The sequence below is a fragment of the Rhinolophus sinicus genome, chromosome 17 (assembly GCF_057876585.1).
Source record: "Rhinolophus sinicus isolate RSI-liver-muscle chromosome 17, RSI-T2T, whole genome shotgun sequence".
NCBI lineage: Eukaryota > Metazoa > Chordata > Mammalia > Chiroptera > Rhinolophidae > Rhinolophus > Rhinolophus sinicus.
The window spans coordinates 142,347,818-142,374,236 of record NC_142517.1 but is presented as its reverse complement, the minus strand read 5'-3'; the positions used below and the strand labels follow the sequence as shown (position 1 = coordinate 142,374,236).

General features: G+C 35.9%; 1 protein-coding gene across 4 annotated transcripts in view; it reads right to left on the bottom strand.

Annotated features, from left to right (window-relative positions):
• Positions 1-3,358: 3,358 nt before the first annotated feature.
• EPC2 (enhancer of polycomb 2) overlaps positions 3,359-26,419 on the bottom strand; it is a 114,142-nt gene continuing 91,081 nt past the window's right edge. For 3 of the 4 annotated variants that reach the window (XM_088794580.1, XM_019737477.3, XM_019737479.3), the window contains 7 exons: positions 24,722-24,811; positions 23,335-23,480; positions 22,880-23,223; positions 8,934-9,070; positions 7,307-7,466; positions 5,656-5,989; positions 3,359-4,623 (listed from right to left, as the gene is read on the bottom strand). In XM_088794580.1, the coding sequence (XP_088650706.1) occupies positions 4,551-4,623; positions 5,656-5,989; positions 7,307-7,466; positions 8,934-9,070; positions 22,880-23,223; positions 23,335-23,480; positions 24,722-24,811 (1,284 nt within the window). In that variant the 3' untranslated portion in view covers positions 3,359-4,550. The remainder of the gene's footprint in view (positions 4,624-5,655; positions 5,990-7,306; positions 7,467-8,933; positions 9,071-22,879; positions 23,224-23,334; positions 23,481-24,721; positions 24,812-26,419) is intronic. The other variant, XM_088794581.1, reaches the window with a different exon arrangement.

Below are 26,419 nucleotides of genomic sequence, written 5' to 3'. Positions count from 1 at the left end.
GGCGCTGGTAAGCCCACAGGTACTGACAACAGCAGAGGTGATTTTTCTGAAAAGCAAGAGAGCCACTAGGGGAGGTAGGTAGAGGGGAAGTGGGAGATTTGATTCCTGTAGTACCAGATGAGATGTTCAGAGGTTATCTGATTTCTCTCATTTGTCCTATGACACAATTTCAGAGATATAAAGATGACAAAATCACCAGCCAATTAAAGAGCACCAAGTATTAAAACTGGCTCAACAAATTCTATTTTACTGCACTGTGCTGTCTTGTTTTTCCAAATGACGTCTCCGCTGAAAAATATAATTCTGTGCCCTTTCAAGACTTGTGGTCACTGAAGTTGGTAAGGGTTATTATCGTTTCCCCGAAAATAAGACCTAGCCAGACCAAAAGCTCTCATGCGTATTTGGGAGCAAAAATTAATATAAGACCCAGTCTTATTTTACTGTAAGATCAGGTATTATATTACATTATACCTGGTCTTATTTTACTATAAGACTGGGTCTTAATTTTTGCTCCCAAAGACGCATGAGCTGATGGTCCGGCGAGGTCTTCTTTTCCGGGAAAGGGTAGTTTTGCACAAGCTGCGCTGCATTTCATTATACAATTGTCCGTACTCCAGTCAGTCTTCATGGCATTAGTGACTATGAAAAAGCTCTAGACTAACTGTATGCTCAGTCTTAGATCTCACATCATTTACATCCTTGGTGACAAACCAGTGACACATGGGCCACACATATTCCTCCACCAGGCTTTTTTGGAGTTTCAGGAACTTGCTTTTCTTACAGATGGGGAAATGAAGGTCCAGAAAGGGCTGATACAGCCAGGTTCTGGCCCACACCCCGTTCCCAATGCCTCCTGCTGATTGAGCTTCACACTTACCGGCCAGGTCAGACCAGGAGAAACTGATTGGTTTGGGTTTGCTTGGTGGATGCTGGCTAGAAGCCACAGTGGGATCTAATGCACTCAGTCTGAGAAGCAAAAGACAAACATTAATTGCCTGGTGGTGTAAGAGTGGGGGAGGCTGTTTTCCAAAAGAAATGTAAAATTCTGCTATAGGTGCTGCCAATAAGTGGACCGAAAAATATAGTAAGTACTTCTTTGAAGAGCATTTCCTTCACATTATAGATGGATGCAGTGGCTTAAGAGTGTTGACTACCTAAGCTTAATTCCTGGTTCAGTTAACTACCAGCTACATGACACAGGGCAAGTTATTTAACTCCTCCAAACATAATTTTTCTGACATGTAAATGGGAAAAATAACAGCACTTTACACAATTGTTGTTGGGACTAAATGAAAAAGTCACCAAGAAAGAACTTTACATGCTCCATGACACAACATTATTACGTTGTGGTTAATGATTAAAAACATCTCCTCTTACAGGATAAAATATTCACAGTTACCTGAGATACCCTTAACCTTTTGAAATTTAATTTGCCAAGTCAATCAAGGGACAACAAAACATTTCAGTCTATAGTATTACTGATCAATAAAATTTGTTCAAAATACATATAGCATTGTACTCACATACAGCTGTATATACTGTGTTTCCCCCAAAATCAGACCTAGCCGGATCAGCTCTAATGCTTCTTTTGGAGCAAAAATTAATAAGACCTGTTCTTAATATAAGACCGAGAATAATACCCAGTCTTATATATTAATATAATATAATGTAATATATGTAATACTGGGTCTTACATATGACCGAGTATTATATTAATTTTTGCTCCAAAAGGCGCATTAGAGCTCATGGTCTGGCTAGGTCTTATTTTCGGGGAAACACGGTACTAGGGAGAAGGCTCTGAAATGGTAGTCCTTGATACTTTCTCCCGCCCCCCACCCAAACAAACTTGGTAATAAAACACACTAAGCATAGTTGCAAACATTGTATTCCCTATTTTTAAAAAAGAATGTGTATTTTTTAAATGTGCCCTCCAGATATTTTCACTTTTCCCTTGGTCTTTTGCAAAAGAAAGATATGCGACACATCCTGAAACATACTTGCAGCTAGCATTATGGTAATTGGTCATAATGATCGTCTTAAAAAATGATGATCTAGGAAAAAGGGTACTCTCTTCAGGAAGACAGGAAACTAGTTTATGAATATTTTTATCTATGCTGAATTACAAGATATCCCAGCACACGAGAGTTACACCTTTGTTTAAAAAAATATACAAACCTGCTACTCACCCCATCGAGAAACACATTCTCCGAGGACTCTAGAGCTTACTGAACCGCAAGTACCAGCACTAGTTTCCTCAGAAAACCAAGAGATAGTGGTAGTGCCCACGCAAAAATAAACCGTTCTTCAATTTAATAAGGTGAAAATAAATACCTGTCACGTAAGTTTTTGAAAAGCACTGGCAAAACGTGTGTGCAAGTAACTGAAATGCCATCCATGCAACAGTTACAACCACCCAAATAAAGAAGGCTTATTTTCTATTTTACTTCAAAAAGAACAAATAAATTGGTTATCAGTCTTTGATAAATTCTGGATTTGCCACATCTCCAGAAACTGTACAAATGGACGAATGCTTTTGTTTTACTTAAATTATTTATAACATGTATATCACACAAGGCAAATTCACTTCATGCTTTACTTCAGTAAAATGGAAAAAAAGCTTTCTCTGAAAATGGCACTAAAGTTGGTTTAAGTTCTTAATGGCAAGGAGATACACCCAACTATATAAGCAGAATGAACACAGTCATAATACATATCAAATCAAAATTATTTCCTTTATATCATCAGCAATGAGGAACTCCAGAGGTAGCATGGCAGAAACGAGCATGGATCCTATCAGGTCACAACCAATGAAGAAATGAAATTTATTTTTTTCTATGGTTTTGCCCATAAATTGTTTTATACATTTAGGACCTGAATAAAAACCACTCTCAGCAGAAATCTTGGCCCATTAATTTAACTGACATATCAGTTTACAACTTTCAGGACTGCAGATATAAAAAATGTAAAGTATAAAATTATGTAAGTTTGAAATGGTTTTCATCATATTCATTAAAAATATTTACATTTCCCAGTACTTACTTGACAAAACTCCCTTGCAATATAATTCTACTCTAAACTTTTATTTATAAAATGAGGCTCATTTATGAGATTTCAATGAATGTTACACTGCAAATTACCTACATTCCATAAAATATTTCAAGAACTTTTCATATCAAAGGTAGTTTATATTGGATTATTTGAAACCCAATAGTGCTCACAGGTGAGCTTCTTATAATTCTTTTCATTAATGCTTGGAAAGCACTGTGAAAATGGAAAGTGCTGTTAAGTGCTATCATCTCCCTTAAATTTTTATTTATACTGTGTGCACATTGTGAAATAAACACATATGCAGCATGTCCATGTTTTGATATGTATTTTTATTTCCCTGCAGTTTTCACTTATCAAGAACAAGTAACAGGGAAAGTTGTCTGAACTAGTGCATAAACAAACATTCTGAAACACCACTACACGTATCTAATTTACAAGAACCGTATAAAAAAAGTCACTAAAACACTACACTATGAAGGTGTCCAACGCTTACAGTCAGACTTTTTCCAACCCGTTACTTGCCTTGTAGCCACAGGAAAACTCTCCAAAATTGAAAAGACAATCTTGCCACAACCCTCCCCACCCCCCAACACCTGGGATGGCTCGATATCTAGACTTCCAATAATTATTGCAATGATATAATGCAATACATACCTGGTAAAATATCCTTTATGTGGTGTGTTACAGTTTTAAAGCCAGTTAAAATATGCAGTCTTCAGATAAAATGTAATCCTTGAAAAATTTTCTTATCTGCACAGTTTAAATGTGCTAGATGCATAATTTTTCCTAGTCCATTTTTTCTGTGTAATTATTTTTTATAAACTGGTATTATAAATAGAAATATACATTCAAAATATATGGAAAAGTGAGTTACTACATTAAATTTGCATGTATCGATCCATCCCTTTCCCCTGCACAGTAATAGAAAATACTATTTTGCCTTGAACTTCATATTTGACAGTGAAATGCCACTAAAGTATTTACCAAAAAGTCCATCTAGTCAAATTGTGAAACAAAATGAACCAAGTGAAAACTTTACAGCTCCTTTAGAAAAAAATTACAAGAATTTCATTTCCTAGCTATGAATCTTTAACTTTTTAGACACAAAGTTGGATTTATTTTTACAAGATACAAAATGTAAACATGGCAAAATAAATAGTTAAAACAAGTGATGCAGGATCCCATTTCATGCTCATGATCCCATTAAAGAATTATTTTTTAAAATCCATTCAGTTGCAAATTCAAGTGCAAAAGCATGATGATGAATATCTACTATTCAAGTAACAGAAATAATATTGATGATACAAATAAACTATTTTACAAGGTAGTGATTTCCCCAATTTTACAAAATATACATCATATATCGATTACACATCTGATATACTGTAGTCCATTTGGGTCCATTGTTATGCTCTGTGATCCACAGAGCGTCGCCTTTCGCATTCGGCTGGAATATGAATGACTGCACACCACCAGCACAGCTCAAAGCCACAGGTTTTAGGTTATGTCACTTCCATAGCTACTGTGGTCTCTGCTATTCCATTTAAACCCAATCTTTCTGGTTCATGGTTCTCTCTATAATAAGGCAAAGAGTAAAATAAACATTAACATTCTCTAGAATATGATGTTATCACTTAGTATTTATAGATATGTTTTTATGCAACTAAACATGTACTTCCCAAGAACATATACCATTTTTACAATTTCTATACAGGAATGAGAAAAAGTTTCCTTCAGCTAAGAAATCCTATTAATTATTAATTCCTTGATTATAACTATTTACTTAGGACAGAAAGTAATTTAACATATTTCAGTATAAGCCAGTGATAAATTACTTATGAAATATATAACACAGGACAATCTAAGTTTTTTACAATAGATGGAGCTTATGATGATCAAAAACAGTAATCATTGAGCACGACACTACTTAATAACTTTCCACTAGTTTAATTTTACAGCTTTAAGGTCATGTAGTTACGAATCTATGCAAATAATTTTTTTCTGATTCACTGTTCTCATATATTAGTCTTATAGAAAGAAATATAAAAAATACTCTGAAATACATTATCTCAGATTTAGTTAATCACAGACTATTCTAAATTTTAATATACACGTAGGATAATTTACTTTCCTTTTGTGTTTAATGTTGAAGAAAACACAAACATTGAGTTGAAAATTAAAGCTCTAACATGGAGGTTAATAATAACAATTCAAACCTTCCAGACTGTCTAAATGACCAAAAAGTAATATAAGAGTAACTGAAGCTTCTAAAATAAACTGATTTTTTTTTCAGTTTGATGGTTCCCTATTTGATGTGGACTTTTCTTTGTTTTTTTTACAATTCTGATTGGCATTTAAACACCCTACTAGTGACCTCAAATAATCTAAGTCACTGAGCTTTACACTAAGCAGATACTCAATTATCTGTTGAAAAGCAAGTCAATCAACAGACATCTACTGCTTGAATATTATAAAAAAACAAAAACGTCTTTTTCCTCCCACAGGACAACCAGCAGAAAGGGACAGAACAATGTTTGAATCAAGCACGTGTGTGCATGCGTACACACACACACACACACACACACACACACACACACACACACACACCTTGCTATGCTGCTGATGGCACTGCTGGGAGTAACCTTTGGCACTCTGTCCATACTGGCAGCAACTGTGGCAAGTTTTAAGGCTGTTGGCGATGGTGCTGAAGTCCGTGTGTTGATGTGCACATTGACCGGAGAAACAACACTGACGTTATTGAGGTGCACTGCGTTTGTCAGGCAAGAATTGTTCATGGGAAGTGTTTGAGGACTGCTCGTGCACAATGCTGGGATTAAGTGGTTTGTAGTGGTGTGGCCAACTGTCCTTACAAGTTGTACAGCTGAAATCCCTGGGCTGGATGATAAAGCCATATTGGTGGAGTACAATGTTTTAGAGGTTCCTGAAGGAGAAACAAAAAAATCATTCAATTCATATCACAAGACATTAATTAAACTCTTAAAGAATTAGGAGTTTAATAACACAAATAAATGCAAACATTTGTATTCTAATTAAATGCCAAATTAACTTTCCCTGTAACAGCCTCTCCAAAGACAGCTTCTGATCAGCAAGTACAACATACTCACCTGTTACAACCCCAAAGACAAAGACACCCTATTTCTACTGGCCTGCATTAAAGGGCTTTGCGGGACTGGCCCGGTGGCTCAGGCGGTTGGAGCTCGGTGCTCCTAACACCGAAGGCTGCTGGTTCGATTCCCACATGGGCCAATGCCAGATGGCTCAGTTGGTTGGAGTGCGGGCTCTCAACCACAAGGTTGCCAGTTTGACTCCTTGAGTCCCACAAGGGGTGGTGGGCTGCGCCCCCTGCAACTAATGGAGGCAACTGGACCTGGAGCTGAGCTGCGCCCTCCACAACTAAGATTGAAAGGACAACTTGACTTGGAAAAGTCCCGGAAGTACACACTGTTCTCCAATAAAGTGCTGTTCCCCTTCCCTCCCCAATAAAATCTTAAAAAAAAAAAAAAGAAAGAAAAGAAAAAAAGAAAAGGGATTTTACAAAGTATTCTGCTGCCTCCATATTTGGAAACTGTGTAACAGGACAAAGAGGTTGAGGGCAGGTGAAAATGAGAGTTGGATTTCCACTAGAATTTATACATGTTAAGAGCATCAGCAAGGAGGGGCAACCAGGATCCTGAGTACATGTAAGCTAAGTGACAAATCCTAAGGTCTGACAGTAGTTATGTGGCGACAGGAACAGCAAGTCTTTGAGGACTCAGGGCAGTGAGAAGCTTACAGGGTTTCAGTCATACTGTATTTCAACAGGAGAGGTCAGAGAAAGCAGGCCTATGAGTATGGAAGAGCGGGAAGGTGGGCCCGATTTTAAGCTTACTGACAGACCATCCCAGATTATATTTCGCCTTCTTATCAATGCATGGATACTTCAATGGCGATGGGTAGACATTAGCTTGATGCGTTTCCTAAGATGTGAGGCAACTGGCAGTCCATGGATAAAAAGAGACAGGGTGGACAGTTCCACGGGTAGGTAAACAGTGGGTGCAGGAAGAAAGAGAAGGCAGGCCCTATGTGAATCCTGACAACATGCAGCTATTCCACCACACCTATCCACAGAAATTCTGAAGGGCGCTGAATGACATCCTGCACAACGTTTTCCCCATGGACTTACAAAACAAAAACCATACCTGAAATCAGTGCGTCACCACTTCGAGCTAGTCACTACCACATGCACGCACAGGCTCACCTGAAGGCTGGACAACACCGTTTATGTTGTTGTGGCCAGTGTTTTGCTCCTTGGCGGCCTCACTGCGACCTGGAACAGGCGCACTGACCACTGCAGATGCAGCAAAGTGGGCGCTGGCTGAGTCAAGGGTTTTAGACATACAGTCAGAGGCGCTTGAGCCCTGGAACATGGACAGAATTAAAGTCTCAGTGTTTTAGATGTGATTCCACGAACATATTAAGAAACGGGCAAACCCAAGAGACTGCTGTCATTTTCATTTTGATCAGTTAAAAATGTTTAGATGAAGAGATTGAGGACTCCATAGACTATTTTTGGCATATGAAGCAGGGAAGTGACTGAAAACTGGGAAGCAAAAAACTATTTCTAAGAACTGGGGGATTGAAAAACCCAACCTTCAATGCTCTATTAATTTTTCCAGTAAGTGTTAATGAATGCCTAAAAAATTACTTGACAATCTCGATACTACAGGCAAAATGAACGAAATCACAGAGATGACTAAAAGTCGTTTTTGTCACAATGTAAAACATATGTTTTGGCCTAAGTTTGCAGCAGAGGCTACACATACTTTAGGCTGGTTACCCAAGGGACTCACAAAAGCAAATGAAGGCAAGTAATGGCCGTTGCTCTTGATTCTGTGTTAATATTGGTTAGGTCTCGCCAACAGCCCAGAATGTGGGCCAGTCCCAAGCCCACCATGGAGTGTTGAGGGTCCCAGGGTCCCTGAGATTTTCCTGTTGCTGGACTCGGATCTCCAAGGTGAGGGTACGGACCTTTGGGAATGAGATGAACTACTACGGGCACATGCTGGCCTGAGCGCTCAACGGAACTAAGCTGATCTCAGTTATTATTTTAGAATTACGAAGCAACAAAACTTAAAGACCTAAAATACTAGGTTTATTTTCTTCAGATGGCTCAAACGTGAAACACTCTTCTCAATTACAGTTGTTTTTAGTGGCTTATTCAACAGAAATTTATTCTCCTACAGTTCTGGAAGGCAGAAGTTCCAAATGAGCCTTACAGAGCTCTATCAAGGTATTGAAACGGCTTCTTTCTCTGGCAATTACAGTTTCATAAGGTATTTTTATTCTTATCCAGTGTCCTCATTTAGTGGGGCTTATGGAAAAACCTCACCTTGTGGCATTTCTTTTCTTCAGGGAAATGTGATTCAAGGAGTCAAGGGGGCTATGTTGTTTAGATTTGTTGCACAATTCAAGAGAATTACCTTTCAGCTCACGGGGGACATCCACATTGCTCTTAAACATATAGTTTAGGAAGGGGTGAGGAAAGTTACATCCTTGAAAAAAATATTTTGGGGGGAGTAGGGGTGGAGGATGACGGTTCTAAGAGTATATAATTACTTTTATGAATTCTCAATAACCCTTCAAAAAAAAAGTAGTTGCTTTTTTCCTAAATTAAAACACCGTATTTTGCTTTAGTGCTCCGCTCATAAAATATAAACGAGTCACTTAAAAATTATGTAAATTAACTAAAAAGACACTTAGGTTTCATCTCCAAAATTAAGAGTGGCAATATCAAAGTTACCGTCTGTGACTTGACTAAAATTGAACAAAACTACATCATTAGGAGAGAAAGGGAGACGTAGGCATGATGACGAGCCCCCGCTAACCTGTGCTTTTGGATGTGTCTGCTGCGAGGAATGCTGAGATTGCTGTTTCTGCTGAAGCTGAGCAAGTTGCTGCCTTTGCATTTGAACTAACTGCTGTTGATGTGTCTGGAACTGCTCTTCTGTGATACCCCCTGTTACTGATAAAGGACATTCATTTCAGAAACAAGTATGTTTTAAAGTACTTTTAACAACAGAAATAGAACACAACGTACAATTATTCCACAATTAAGATGAAAAACAATTACAAATCACAATGTACATTGTCAGCAAAGAACCCAATAAAAATAACAAATCTTTCAGCAAAACAGTGGCTTATGCTAATATCCATGATTTTATGCTAAAAAAGCTCCTGTATGTTGTTTTTATTGTATAACATAGTTCTTACATGAGAATTCTACCATTTGTTTAGATTTAGTATCTTTGAGATCACTCTGAATTCTCTACATTATGGAAGCTATATAATGAGAAAAAGTTTGATTTACTAGTGCAAAAAATAATGATGATTATGTTATAGACTTAGTAAGAAAGCAGGACCATCTGCAAGAATGTAAATGATTCTGACTGCTGGTTTCCATCTATGACACTGAAGTGGAAATACTTTTTCTCTGATTATAAATCAGAGTGGAAGACAAAGACGTTCATCTAACATAACCATAAACCATGTTTAAGCCAAGAGATTAGATGCCTAAAATAAGTCCCATCTATAAAAATATGGGCTAGAAATCAGAGAGGTGTTCAGAAAACTAAAGATACAACGTATCCTCAGACAATCAATTATGGTGCAACCAATTGTGTTAAAAGTAATTGCAAATAAAAACAAAACATCTAAAACTTTGTTTAAAAGATTATGTAAGAAAAAGTTATCACAGGAAACATTTTTCTCAAAGAAATATAAACAAACTTTGTTAAGCAGATCACGATAAAATGATTTAGAGGACATAAAGCTATTTCAACAGAAGTTAGTATGCTATTAGAGTCAAGAAATATTAAATCACATCAGAATACATGTACTACTGAATCATTTTGCTCTATTTTTCTTTATTGCTTTCTTTCCTCTTTCCCAATTATTTCACTCAGTGAACAAGTATTTACTATGTACCATGATGCAGAGTGCTGCATTAAGAATTAAGAGGACTACAGGGAAAAATAAATTAAGAAGATGGTCCTTGCTATAAAGTCCTACAGGGTAGTTGGAGAGACAGGAAAGGACATATATGAAGAAATACCAACTAATATATGAAACAACCTTTAAATGCAATTGAGCATATAATCCGTATGACCTAAAAGAGTTTAGATAGACTACACCCTTAACCTAGCTTATTTACCTACCCCTCAAAGAGTTTTGTTTAGTAGGATCACAAATGGGAAATTAAAAAAGATTTTTTAATGGTAAACTACATATATAACAAGTTACGCATGGTATAGTCTATTTACTATAAAAGAGGGAGATAGGCCTCAGAGATGGGCAGTTTTAGATATGCACTTATTTCTGTTCCACACCATTCTCATTAAAATTTGTATTAGACAATGAGGGGAAAACAGTTCTTAGGTAGCAATTTTACTTTTAGAAGATTAAAAACCTAGGGTTATGATAGTGCTCACTCTAAAATTTCACTGTTACCTGTATTTTTGAAGTACACATTAGTTATCTTAATTACCAACAAAATCAAATGTCTTTCTTTACACATATTAAATTCACTGCAAGTGTTCTACTTTTAAATGAAAAAAATAATTTCAATTCTCAATTTACAATCTTTAAAATCAAAAGTAAATGTGAAGTATTCATGAATTTCCAGCTGTTTGAAAACCTTGGGAAGGAGGTGAAAAAGTTTAGATACAAAGGCAGGACGGAAAAATTAAACCCAAATAAATCTGTTTAAGTAATAAGTACGTAAGGGTGTCTATCAATGCAAAAGAAATAGACTTGGAATCTGACGTTAACATGGTCTCCTCCCTCCCATCTAGCACTATGCTTGTCCAGAGATAAGGTGTAGATGTGCTAGAAAGGTGAGGGTCACAGGGGTTAACTTTAAGTGAGGAATAAATCAAATAAAGAGAATATACTTTTAGTGGCTATTTTAAAATTGAGAGAGAAATGAGAAGTTTTTCTTTTTCCCAAATCTTGGAAGTCAGACAATCATAAAACCTTACTAATTCAGAATTAAGTATGTATCTAACTTAGTAGAAAAAACCAAATTGTACTTTTTTTAAATGAAAAAATGACTTTTGGTTGGCAGTCCATGGCTAACAAAGTGTTGCCAATTGTAGGCGTTATATTTGCTTTTATGAACAGATGACCACTTATGTACACAAAAAGGGATGCTAATAAAAATTGCCTGTTTGGGGGGATATGTCTACTTATCGCCCTTGTCTTGTTGAGACCATTAGTTTGCTCAGGAACCCCAACTTCTTCCCATAGAAAACTCGTAAAATCCCAACCAAGGCTCAATCCAAATTATTCAAATCAATGGTCAATGTTTCCTAACCTTTTAAAAGTTAGGCTGACTTTGATACCAAAAAAATCTCATCCCTGATTCCATTACTGGTTGAGAATCACTGATATTAATTTAATTCTATAATATAAATATGCTTTAAAAAATCACATTCAGGGCTGGCCCGGTGGCTCAGGCGGTTAGAGCTCCGTGCTCCTAACTCCCGGTTTGATTCCCACATGGGCCAGTGGCCTCTCAACCACAAGGTTGCCAGGTCGATTCCTTGAGTCCCGCAAGGGACGGTGGGCTGTGCCCCTTCAACTAAGATTGAACACGGCACCTTGAGCTGAGCTGCCGCTGAGCTCCCAGATGGCTCAGTTCGTTGGAGCGCATCCTCTCAACCACAAGGTTGCCAGTTCGACTCCCATAAGGGATGGTGGGCTGCGCCCCCTGCAACTAGAAATGGCAACTGGACCTGGAGCTGAGCTGCGCCCTCCATAACTAAGATTGAAAGGACAACAACTTGACTTGGAAAAAAAAAAGTCCTGGAAGTACACACTGTTCCCCAATAAAGTCCTGTTCCCCTGCCCCAATAAAATCTTAAAAAAAAAAAAAATCGCATTCATTTTTTTCTCTTTCCCCTCACCTCCACATCAGCATGATATAGCCATTCTTTTTATCTAGCCTTCCCTTTACTAAAAGATGTTTGTGCCTGAAACCAGCTGATTTCCGCATTCAGAATTTTCTAGAGCATTGTTTAGTATTATTTCAACTATTATTTAGACAAAAATAGCAATTAGTAACCATGACACAGAACTGGAACACATAGAAAACATCCTTTCTGACTTGCTTCCATTTTGTTAGGGTGAATGGAAAGTGGTAAGAAAAGTATGGTTTCAATGGCACAGTACTTAATTACCATTCTCAGGTTTGATTTACTGGTAGGTGGAGGATGGTAATTTGATTGAAAGTACCTTCTTCCTACTGACTATTTTTCCTTTTAAACATTACTGAAATACTTCCATAAGAGATTTCTTTCTTACATTCACTTTCAGTCATCGAGACAGCATTAAAATACACCAGGAAAAGCTCCCAGTTACAGCATGAAGAAAACTGTTTAGGAATGAGATACAGGATTGGGGCCCAGCTTTGGGTGGGTGGCAGTGGCCCAAAGAGGAAATGGGAATGTACAAAAAAGCTTTATCTGTTTCTGTTGCTTAGGGCCAACCTAAGTTCTTTCTACTAGTTCCCCTTAAGTTGCTTGCTTAGAAATGAAATTCACGCCGGTTATAAATCTACCCTACCCTACCCCTCCAAGTCCTATCAGTTTAAAAATAACCACAAATTGAGTGTTTGGTGAAGGTGGCAGTATTTCACTATTTCAGACGAATGGAAAGTGTTGCTTTCCCTAGTAAAAAGTTTTGCACAACTCCCTGGGTAACACATTCTAATAGATAAGTCTATATATTACAGAATTTTCCCTTTCATATGTGCAAATATGTCATTCTATACATTAGTAACGTACTTACATCTCTAAATATTTTGTGTATATAATCGGCAGTCTGTTTTTCATTAAAGCCCTAACTTTTCAGACTATCCTCTTTCTTTCTGGCTCATTACCTATCTTGGATTTACCAGTTTGCTTTATTCCTCAGCTAAATCCAGGTACCTTTCTGAAAACACTAGTCACAATCCTTGGAAGGATGATTGTTTTCAAAGGTCCTATGCGTCCCTTCTTTCTTCCTTCACCTTTCAGGCATGTGGTTCCTAGCTGGCGGTCCGCCAGGTTGAGCGCTTATCACCTTTCCCTCTCATACTCCAATATAAATCCATCAAAAACATACTCCAGGTCTCGGCACTAGACTTTACACTGATGTAATTCTAAAGCCCTACATCACTGTTTCTTAAACTTGGGCCCACAGAGATATTCTTGACTGCGAGTGCATCTTTACAAGGATTTGGTAACTTTGTATTGTTGTTTCATTGACAAACTATGAAAAATCTAATAGAAACACCTTCTAAATCTTCTTGATGACTATCTCTCAAGAGAGTATAAACATGATTTTTGTGCTTCTCCCTGCCTTTGTAAAACAATCCTTCAGCTTTTAACGCAGCATTTCTCAAAGTGGGCTAAAATGATGTATTCTTGGGAAGCCATGAATTTTTTAAACAGCCTAGACCAAGCTCACATATTTTAATGAAGAACACCTAACGTGGTAGTAAGGATTATCTATAAGTCGCAACAAATATATGATCCAGCATTTCTTCATCAACCAGGTAGGTCCTTATTACAAAAGTTTTAAAAAAAGTTTTATTACAAAAGCTTTATTGAAGCAATGCTGACTACATGCAATTTTTGTTTGTCTGTAAAGACAGATCTGGGGGCTGTACTGAGGTGGGGTGGGAGAGAGAGATCCTATTTTAAACTTTCCAGGTCATAGTGAGGAGTCAAGTGGAAGTTCACATAAACCACTAGAACTACTCTGAGGACAAAGCTTCCCTCCTTGAAAGCTGACATTACCTGTCCAGGACTATACACATCCTACAATGTAAATGTAACTCTCACAGCTAGAGGCAAATTAACAAACTGCAAAACTGTGGGTGTAGGGCGGGTAGAAATGGGAGAGGGGAATGGGAGACGAGGAACAAATAAGATGTGAAGATAAAGAACACAGACTAAAGATCCATTTAAACTTCTGACACTCAAGCTCAATAGTTACAATGAAAGTTTCATTATTACTAACTTTAGCGTCAAAATAAAACCTTTGAATTCCTGAAGTCTGAATCCATTTCTTACCTTTGGAAGTGACCCTAACTCAAAAACTAAATCCTTGTGAGGACCTAAGCTAGCTGATAAAACATAATTCTACCTATCCTGAAACTTTTATGCTTGCAAATATTTTATAGCAATTTAAGAAAGGGAAGAGAAACTGGAAAAATTAAAAATCAGGAATTTCTCTTGGAAAACTGTCTAAAATGTTGATTATTTTACAAGTTAGTAATATTAAGATATCTGAAGCTGGTCAAAAAGTCTGTTAGTCTATGCAGTATACTAAGACAAATGAGGAAAGAAAAAAAATGTTAATTTACAATATTGCATTAGTCAAAATCAAGATTAAATGTAAATTAACCCAGCCCTTCAAATCTGAACAAGCAAAGCTACTTTTAGATGTGAAATATATGTTCTTGAAGTTGGGATTTAAGAACAGTATCTCAAAAGAATAGTTAAATAATACTGCACTTTGAAATGACTAAAAACTTTATCAGCTATTTCTATGAAGAATGTAATATTTGCAATGTGTTGTAAACTGCTTGAAGGTAAGAATTATTGTCTTGTAAAACTTTGCAACTTTTTAAAAAAAATGTGCAACTTTTAAACAATATAGTACTTTGCGTATAATAAATCCTAAACAATTATGTATGAAATTAATTTTCCTTGGTTATTCACTTGTCATTTTCAGCACAATCTTTCCTTTGTCTTGATTCTATTCTTTGCACGAATTTTTAAATTAAGAAAACATACCTTTACCTTACTTAGTAGTTAATAAGATATGTCTCTTTGCTTTAAAATGAAGTCTTTAGTTTTAGTTCTTCTAATACCTGGGACACAGATTTTAATTTGTTGTCCTTTAAGTCCTTTATGTATGATATCAAAAATTATACTAGAATATTTTAGGACACAGGGATTATGATTTGAAAAATATTAACTGGGTTATTGATAACATAAAAGAAAATTCTTTGCCACCACTCCTCAAGTTCTAGTTTTTTTTAAGAACTAGGGAACTAGTGATACAAATAAATAATTAGTGTCAAGTGTATTATGTTTCTATTTCTGATTAAACCATTTATTTGCTGGATTTCCCAATTGTGAAACAGACAATTTGGTACTTGTAATTTGTCTAGCTCCGTGATACTCTCTGCCAGGTAACAATATGGTCCTGTGTCAGTCTTGTTACTCTTATTAAAGACACATGCTTTCACCGCCAAGACAACTAACAAGCAGAAGGCAAAAGTGTTAAAGACACACAGATTAAAAGAAACTAAGTATAGGAGGATTCAATCCCTTGTATACTTGTATGTCCATCAAATATAAGAACACAACTTTCTAAACCGAAACACCTACATCCTTTGCTTTAGGCAGTTGAAGCAATTTCTATCAATACGTACTGAATTGTAAGTGAACCCACTACCTAACCAGAACTGAGAAAACTATGTAAAGAATATAACTGGTACAAATGGGTACTTAAAACTGTGACACTTTTTTGATTATTTACAAAAATGCTGTTAAAAGGCTTGTTTCATTATGCATTTATAAACCTGTGCCTAATATTTTGAAACAAAAGAAATTTGTTAAAAACAAAAAAAACCTGTGGCCTCAATAACTAGAGTATCACACTTAAGAGAGAAGGAAAACTTCAAACAAAATCCTTTAGTAACAAATAATGAAATATAGATTTGAAAAACACAATTAGAAAACCATTGATTCTAATGTATCTTAGTTACTTAAGCCTTGAATTTTTTCAAGGGAAGAAATAAATGATATTATGCTAACAGTATGAAAAAACATAAGAGTAAAAAACTACACAGACCAGAAAAGACTATTTTTTTCTGATGGTAGGGAGAAGGCAAAAATAAAAAAAATCTATTGTCTATGATGTAATGATTTAAAAATTTTACTTTTAATGCTTTCTTTAAAAAAATAATTCTTTTCTGTTATAGCTGACATTCAACATTATATTAGTTTCAGGTGTACAGCATAGTGAGTAGACATTTATATAATTTATTCAATGATCCCCCCGATTAGTCTAGCACCCCCCTGGCACTATGCATAGTTGTTACAACATTATTGACTATATTCTCTATGCTGCTCTTTACATCCCTGTCACTATTTTGTAACTACTGTGTTTCCCCAAAAATAAGACCTAACCGGAAAATAAGCCCTAGCCTGATTTTTCAGGACATCCCCTGAACATAAGCCCTAATGCGTCTTTTGGAGCAAACTTAATATAAGACCTGATCTTATTTTCAGGGAAACACAGTACTTATTTGTATTTCTTAATCCCTTCACCTTTTTCACCCAGCTCCTCAACAACCATCCCTCCCCCCTGGCAACCATTTCTGTATATGAGTTTGTTTTGTTTGTTTATTTTGTTCTTTAGATGCCACATATAAGTGTGATCGTACGGTATTTGTCTTTCTCTGACTTATTTAACTTAACATAATACCCTCTAGGTCCACTCATGTTATTGCAAATAGTATGATTTTATTCTTTTATGGCTGAGTAATATTCCATTGTATATATGTACCACATTTTTAATCCAATCATTTATTAACAGGCACCTGGGGAGTTTCCATATCTTGGCTATTGTAAATAGTGCTGCCATGAACACAGGGATGCATGTATCTTTTTGAATTAGTGTTTTGGATTTCTTCGGATACCCAGAAGTGGGATTGCTGGGTCATAAGGTAGTTCTATTTTTAATTTTTTTAGGAACCTCCAAACTGTTTTCTATACTGGCTGCAACAATTTACAATCCTACCAACAGTATACCAGGGTTCCCTTTTCTCTGCACATTTGCCAACATTTGTTGTTTGTTGATTTATTGATGATGGCCATACTGACAGGTATGAGATGGTATCTCATTGTGGTTTTAACTTGTATTTATTTCTCTGATGATTAGTGATATTGAGCATCTTTTCATATGTCTATTGGCCATCTGTATGTCCTCTTTGGAGAAATGTCTATTCAGGTCCTTGCCCATTTTTTAACTGGATTGTTTGTTTTATTTTGTGTGTTGAGCTGTATGAGTTCTTTATAAATTTTGGTTATTAACCCCTTGTCAGATGTATCATTGGTGAATATATTTAATTCCATTCTGTAGGCTGTCTTTTTGTTTTGTTGGTGGTTTCCTTTGCTGTGCAAAACCTTTTGTCTGATGTAGTCACATTTTTTTGTTTGTTTGTTTCCCTTGCCCAAGGAGATAAATCAGAAAAAATATTACTAAGAGCAATGTCAGAGAGCTTACTGCCTATGATATCTTATAGGAGTTTTATGGTTTTCTGACATAGGCATTTAAATCTTTTATCCATTTTGAGTTTATTCTTGTATATGACATAAAAAGGTGGTCGTTTCTTTTTTTTTTTCATGCATCTGTCCAGTTTTCACGACACCATTTGCTGAACAGACTGTTTTTATCCCATTGTATTTTCTCGCCTCCTTTGTCATAAATTAAATTACCGCACAGGCATGGGTTTATTTTTGGGCTCTCTATTCTGTTCCATTGTACATGTCTGTTTTTAATGCCAGTACCATGCAGGTTTGAATACTATAGCCTTGTAGTATAGTTTGATATCAGGTAATGTGATACCTCCAACACTGTTCTTTCTCAAGACTGCTGTGGCTATTCAGGGTCTTTTGTGGTTCCATATAAATTTTATTTGTTCTAGTTCTGTGAAAAATGTCATTGGTATTTTGATAGGTAATTGCATGGAATCTATAGATTGCTTTGGGTAGTATGGACCTTTTTAAAAAATGTTAATTCTTCCTATTCATGAGTATGGTATATGCTTCCATTTCTTTCTGTTTTCCTTCAATTTCTTTCTTCAGTGTCTTATAGTTTTTTGAGTACAGGTCTTTTACCTCCTTGGTTCAATTTACTCCTAGGTATTTTAATTTTTTTGATGCAGTTGTATATGGGATTTTCTTAATTTCTCTTTCTGACAGTTCATTATTGGTATATAAAAAGGTAACTGATTTGAGAATATTAATTTTTGCATCCTATTTTACTCAATTCATTTAACAGTTCCAACAGTTTTTTTGTTGAATCCTTAGGGTTCTCTCTCTATATAGTATCATGTCATCTGCAAATAATGAGTTTTACTTCTTCCTTTGCAATTTGGATGCCTTTTCTTTCTTTTTCTTGTCTGATTGTTGTGGCTAGATTTCCAATACTATGCTGAATAAAAGTGGTGAAAGTGGGTACCCTTGTCTTGTTCCTGTCTTACTGAGAACGCTTTTAGTCTTTCCCCATTGAGTATGCTATTATTAGTTGTGAGCTTGTTGTACATAGATTATTATGTTGAGGTATGTTCCCTATATATCCACACTGTGCTGAGAGCTTTTATCATAAATGGATTCTGGATTTTGTCAAATGCTTTTTCTGTGCCTATTGATATGATCATATAATTTTTATGTTTCATTTTGCTTATGTGGTATATCATGTTAATTGGTTTGCAGATACTGAATCAATCTTGCATCCCAGGAATAAATCCCACTTGATCATAGTGTATGATCTTTTTAATGTATTGCTGAATTCGGCCTACTAATTATTTTGTTGAGAATTTTTGCATCTATGTTCATCAGAAATATTGGCCTTCTATTTTCTTTTTTTGTAATGTCTTTATCTGGTTTTGAAATCAGGATAATGGTGACCTCATAAAATTAGCTTGAGAGCTTTCCTTCCTCTTGAAGTTTTTGGAATATTTTGAGGAGGACAGGTGTTAATTCTTCTTTGAATGTTTGGTAAAATTCACCTGTGAAGCCATCTGGTTCAAGACTTTTGTTTGTTTAAAGTTTTTTGATTACTGATTTCATTAGTAATAACTTGTTGGTTCAGATATTCTGTTTCTTCTTGATTCAGTCTTGGAAGATTGCGTGCTTCTAGGAATTTATCCATGTCTTCCAGATTGTCCAATTTGTTGGCATATCGTTGTTCATAATATTTCCTTATAATCCTTTGTATTTCTGTGGTGTCAGTTGCCACTCTTTTTCATTTTTTATTTATTTGGGTCCTCTTTGTTTTCTTGACGAGTTTGGTTAAAGGTTTATCAATTTTGTTTATATTTCTAAACAACAAACCCTTGGTTTTTACCAATCTTTTGTATTGTTTTTTGAGGTTCTATTTTATTTACTTCCACTTTGATATTTATTATTTCCTTCCTTCTCACTTTGGGCTTTGTTTGCTGTTCTTTCTCATGTTCCTTTAAGTGTAAGGTTAGACTGCTTATTTGCGAGTTTTCTTCTTTCTTGAGGTAGGCCTGTATTGCTATGAATTTCCTTCTGAGGACTGCATTCGCTGTGTTTCATAGATTTTGGGTAGTTGTGTTTTCATTTTCATTTGTCTCAAGGTATCTTTTGATTTCTTCCTTGATCTCACTGACGACACATTCAGTAGCATGTTATTTAGCCTCCATGTGTTTGTGTGTTTTTCAGTTTTTTCTTGTAACTGATTTCTAGTTTCAAATCATTGTGGTCAGAGAAGACACTTGATGATTTCAATCCTCTTAAATTTGAGACATGTTCGGTGTTCTAACGTGGTCTCTCTTGGAAAATGTTCCAAGCGCACTTGAAAAAAATGTTATATTCTGCTTTGGGGTGAAATGCTCTAAAAATATCTATTAATTCCATCTGGTCTAGTGGTCATTTAAGGCCGCCGTTTCCTTGTTGATTTTCTTTCTGGAAGATCTGTCCATTGGTATCAATGGGTGTTAAAGTTCCCTATTATGATCCTATTATTGTCAATCTCTCCCTTTATGTCAGTCAGTATTGGCTTTAAATATTTAGATGCTTCTACGTTGGATGTATGTTTACAAGGGTTATATCTTCTTGTTGGATTGATCCCTTTATCATTATGTAATGTCCCTCTTTGTCTCTTACTATACCCCTTGTTTTTAAAGTCTCTTTTGTCTAAGCATTTCTACCCCAGCTTTTCTCCCCCCCATTTCTATTTGCATGAAATATCTTTTTCCATCCCTTTATGTTCAATCTGTGTGTGTCTTTTGATCTGAAATAGGTTTCTTGTAGACAGCATATGCATGGGTCTCCTTTTTTTAAACCCATTCAGCTATACTATGCCTTTTGATTGGAGCATTTAACCCATTAAAGTGATCACTGATAGATACATAGTTACTGCCATTTTATTAATATATATGTTCTCTCCCCACCCCACCCTTATTCTTCTTAAAGAAGTCCCTTTAACATTTTTCGTAATACTGGTTTAGTGGTAATGAACTCCTTTAACTTTTTCTTGTCTGGGAAGCTCCTTATCTGTTCTTTGATTCTAAATGATAGCCTTGCTGGTTAGAGTAATCTTGGTTGTAGGTCCTTACTTTTCATCACATAGACTATTTTGTGACAATCCCTTCTGGCCTGAAAAGTTTCTGTTGAGCAATCAGCTGACAATCTTATGGGAGCTCCCTTGTAAATAACTAGCTATCTCTTCCTATATGTCTCTGACTCCTCCCAAGTAACTGTCCCTCCACCAGAGCCCAGGGTGGGTGCCTGCGAGCGAGCGAGCGAGTCTGTGCGGGGTAGGGTGAGGGGCCTTTAAGAGGACATCTGGGTTTCCAGCCACCTTCCATCTCACTGGGACAGATGGATGGAATCCTCACTGATTTTCACTGCCAGATGTAGTGGGGAATCCGCTTCCCCATAGCAGTACTTCAGGCTGCAGAGCTCATTCTGGGGCTGGGGTATCTCGCTCCTCTGCAAGAGACCTCAGAGGCCAAGCTATCCATCCTGATTCTTAACACGTTGCGTACGGCGGGGTTTAAATCCCTCGTGAAGATTCTCGTGATCCGTACGCAACGTGTTAACCGCCACATGCAGGTGTGGGGCCGGCCATTCTGTGTCTCTGCCCCTTCTACCAGTCTCAAGGTGGCTTCTTCTTTATAGCCTTAGTTTTAGGACTTCTGTTCAGCTAGACTTTTGATGGTTCACCAGGTTAATTGTTCTATAACTTAGTTTTAATTTTAATGTGGTCATGGGAGGAGGCAAGCACAGCATTTATCTTCTCCGCCATCTTGGATTCCCCCTTCTCTTGATGTTATGATTTTCTAACATTTGTGATTTAAGTTCCCTGAGAAGTGCATAATATTACTATGATATTTTAAATGCTTATTTTATGCTAATGTATGGTAGTGTCATAAAATTCTAGAACTGATTATGAAATTATTTAAGTTACATTAAGTTTTATTCTGGATCAATACATATAGAGTATTGATGATACAATAACATATGCAGCAAATACACATTTTCTGGAAAAGAGGTAAGTCAAACAGATCTGATGTTTATCAGGAATGTACAGTAGAAAGCTGTGAATATGTGGGCATGTTCAAGTTGAGAAGGAACATATAAATAATTTTTTCGGTATAATACACATTGGTAGAGAAGAAACTCACTCTATGGTCAAATCTAATTATAAATGCCTATATTGATATATTTTTAAACTCCATTTCTGGCAAAAAATTATTTAGAGTAATTTTTGGTACAGGAATTCCAGTTCAGCTAAATAATTTGAACAATATCTTAGAGTTGGATGACAAAAAGATCTGACTTAATATTTGTCAACTTCCTACTATCTTTAGATTTCTAAGTATCTTGTCACCTCAAAATCATACTAGGTATTTATCCATTTCATTTTGAAAAGCTCATTCAACTTCACAGACTCATGAACTTTATATAACAGGATGACATTTCCCTTACCTAAGTTTGTTTAGGAGAAAATTAACCCACTAATTTGGAGAAATGGTATGCCAATTTCCAATCATTCAAACAAATCGAATTTTCCATTACAACCTTTAAACAGATAAATGTCTAGGTCAAGTTGGAAAATAAGCAGTTCAGTAACTAAAAAAGAGTGAACACCACTGAGACCAAATTTCAAGCTAAAATGATTTAAAATCACTTTAAAGAAGTTTAACATAATTTTCCGTGCTAAAACGCACTCTCTAGGAAATACTTTAGACATACATACACATACTTTTTACAGAAAGAAAAGGTAGTCATATCTAGTTTTCTCTCTGGATACCACGCATCATTTGCAATGTATACATTAGAAGGATATTTATAAATTATACATACTTGCATACATATGATAAAGATTATCTATAAAAGGAAACAAATCAAAATTACATTTTAGATTCTCTACATATCATACATTATTTACAATGTACATGTCACAAAAATATTAATTTGAGCACTGTCTCTTAAAATAAAAAAAACTTTTCCAATCTCAATGAGGTAAGTTATCAGATACAAATTTTAACTATTCTTAGGGAGCCCCTCAAAAATCATTTTTCAGAAAGAAAGCTTCCAATGGTACTCTTGAGGAGCAATGCCTACATTTAAGCAAAGTTAATACATAAAAACGAAAACTGTCTTTAACAAAAGCCGACAGTATTGTGCTATGATGCTCTTGTTTGCAGCTTATAACCACTTTGTCCGTAGGGATCCCTATGCATTCTGCCCACACATTCACCACAGCAGGCACACACTTTTAAAGTATAAGTCAGTAGTTTTATAGGTATCAGGACATTTTGGTTAAAATGTAAACCACAATAATTAGGTTTAGCTTCTTAGGTTGGGGGGAAAAAAAAGGAGGTTAAGATAAAATTGCTGTCCTCAGTATAACTATGCAAATGAACCTTCAAAATTTACCCTGAGAAGTTACTGAGTACATAATAAAAATTAAAGAGAGAACAATAGGATATACCTTTAACAGAGTGACAGCTTACCTGATATTCCATTCTTGCTGGTGTTCAATAAAGCTACAGATGCTGCAGAAACTCTTTTACTGTTCACAGTCTGCCCTGGTTTTCTTGAGGTACATTCTTCACTATCACTGTCCTGTACATTTAGTATCCTTGGCTGGAAACACTGTAGTCGACATGATCTGATATTGCTTAATATTTCAGAAAGGGACAGTCTATTTTCACAATGTTTACTGGAAGCATTGGTCCGAGAGAAATTAGAAGAAAAGTCTATAGTTTGGGAAGAGCTTGAAAAACCATTCAGCATTTCAGGGTCTATCTGTTTCAGGACTGGGTCATGTTCTGTGGATATTCGGTCCATTATGACCCTGAAAAGTAATAAATATAAAACCAAATATTATCTGGAAGAACTTTAACATTTTCTCTGTATCTTCTCTTCCTGCTTGTAAACAAAATCCAGGCCAAAACGAATAGTTTACCTTCCACCTCTGCCAATTCGCCTCCTTGCAAATCCTATACATCTTCTTGGGACTGTGAGTGTTGTAAGGCAATGCCTGTATCTCAACTTATCCAAATCTGCCAATTCTGAATTTTCCAATGAATGGTTAGCTTGGTCCAAACGAGGCTGCAAAGAAAGAAAGAAAAAAAAAAATTAAAACTCTGAGTAAATCTGAAATGAACAAAAGCTAAGTCATGATAAAAATAAAGTAACTACAGCAACAGAACAATTAAAATTTAGATATAAACTGTAAAATTGAGGTTTAAATGATATTAACTAAGTAAAATTTTATAAAATTGAATCAAAAGCTCATACACCAAAATAACTCAAACTGAATTTAGCTTGTAAATACATTTAGGATATATTTTAAAAAGGAATACATCTTTAAAGACTAATATGGCTTTTTCCATGTCGAAAAGTAAAGATAGTGAAGGTGGTAGTTTATAGGCTTCTTACTGAGATAAACTAGAAGGAAAATTTTTTTTGGGCTCAAAATTGCACTTGAAGCATGCACGGGTCAAGCTGACACTTCCTCTTTACTTTTAAGAACACAGTCCATTTCTTTGCCTTCCCATTCCCTTTATTATTCTGTTTTTCTGTCTTATGCCCTTTTCATAATAATTTCCCCTTTCTCTCATCAGCATAAGTTGTAAACAGCTCCCTACCTCTTCTACATTACACACAAACCCACACCCTGAAACAATTCTAAGTTTATGTATTTACCATAGTGTAATAGGACAAACGGTGTCCACAGCCATATACGAAAGCCACCCTCATAACTCTTATAGTTACTCCTTATCTGAAAATCTGAGCATTTGGGAGTAAGGGTCATTCCTTGATATAATGCTGTACCAAAACTTGACTTAATAGCACAAAGTAATTTCTAAGTGTGTCAAAAGTTATGAATATAATTCTTAGATAAAAAATTGCCATGAGGAAAATTTTCAAATGATTCCTTTGTGATTGATACTTACTGGGTATATATCCACAAGATGGGCTTGTCTAACAGTAAATTTCAATAAATTCTTAGCAGTCATCAAAGGTTCAATTAGAGATTCTGGGCTTACCTAACTCGAGCAATGACACAGTAAGTATTTTTTGTAATTGCTGAATTATAGTTATAGTGAAAGCCCAAAGTGAAACTAGATTTCTAAAATATGAGGAATCATCAACTTCCAAGTAAAGGATTCAGATATTCTTTGAAAGAACTCAGTACCTTTGAGTATCTTTTACTGTTATCTGCATAGCGGATATTAAATTAAAAATGATGATGGATTTCCCATTTTTAGATCCAGACTCAGTCACCTTGACAAGAGATACCTGTTAATTCCAGTTCACAAAAACACCACAAAAAATAAAGTTCTTACAGCATAATACTGGCATCCTGCTCGCCTCCTGAAAGCACAGGGACCGTCAGGATCATTTTCTTCTTCAGGTTCTGATACTGGGGATGGTACCTAGCAAAGAGAGGCATGAGACATTCCATTTAAGAGTTATCAAAAGTCAATAAACCAATCTTTGTAATGGTCTAAAATTAGAAACTGATTACAAAGAGTAAATCACTCCTGCATTACATGTAGCAGGCAGTGAGTTCTCTAAAACATTTAAAAACTCTCAAAAATTTTCTATGGGTAAAAATTATTATTTTTAATGGATTACTTCTTGCAGGTAAATTCACGTGGTATTGTTTAATTGCTTCTGATCATGGAAGTGCTACAGACTTAAAAAGAATCAGTACAATTTTTATATATCCCACTTATATTTTGTAAATAAAGTATGTGGTCATAAATACTTTATTATGACAGGTATGCTTCACCTATAGGTAGGTGTTGTTTTATCCAATAATGTTAATCTCTTGGTAATAAAGGCAAAAACTAGGCAGGAAAAACAGGCTTATGAATAGCCCCCCACCCCAATAAAAGCCATAAAGGCCATACATTTTATTCAAAGGGGAGTCCCTTATTTCCCCACTAATGTTTTCTTAAAAATCAGTTTTTAAACTTAGCAAATCAGAAGCAGAAAACTAGAGAGGAAAGAAGACTTGCTAAAGGTAAGCAGGTTGGTTGCAGAGAGAAGTGATAAGCCCACAATCTGACAGCAAAAGAATGAATAAAGACCTTCAAAAAGCTGCCACATATTAAAAAACATTCTGCCTGGGATCATGCGATATTAGGTCCAATCCCTGTACAACCTGAGTGGACCGCTAGGGTGGCACTGATACATTAACAGCACACTTTACAAATGTTATCCAAAACAGACTACATGATATACAAATATACTCTGATATGGCAGGGAAATAATATGGTTTTGATAAATTTCTACCCATTATGGTTAAAATTGATAAAAAAAAAGAAGTTTTGGTACTTAAGTTTCAGTTGTTTCGCAATTTCACTTTGGAGTACATCTCTTTTTCTGACAACGCTGGCTCATACAAATTTACTTGAAAATTTTGAACCTCACAAATCCCTCTCTTCCTATTTTGAGAGGAAAAATGTTTTCTCCACATTATTTCCAAACTGTGGTAATTACCACTGAGCAGGGTCATCCAGGGGAGAAAGGCATTTGTTTGAGGTTCCAATATACCTCCACCAGCCCTATGGGGGAGACACAGAAACAGTAAGCTAGGGCTGATTCTTCTTCCTGGGGAACCAAGCTCCAAACCTGAAACTTGAAAGGAAATCCCAAATGTGAATTTTATACTTTGGTTCCTTTGCAAATCATCTACCTCTTTTAAAATACACACAGGAAGTGTCACAAAGTCTTAAAAATTCTTTGCATAAAGTGCACCACCCTTTCCTCTCAACCACCATTCCCGAGGAGTGGATTTCAGAATTTAGTTTGAGATACAGGAAGAGACCGCCATTTTAGGAGAATCAGAAGCATGATCAAGAGAGACAGCGTTTTTAGTTCTGCTCTGCTGCGAATGTTGGGTTAGTCTGGTTAAAATGAAGATCGCTTTATGCATGAGGAATGTATGACTAGCATGTTGAGTATGCCCTACTATCAGGGTGGATAGACTGATTCTAGCAATAAGGGAAAAGTTTCTACAGGTCAGAGTATCCCAT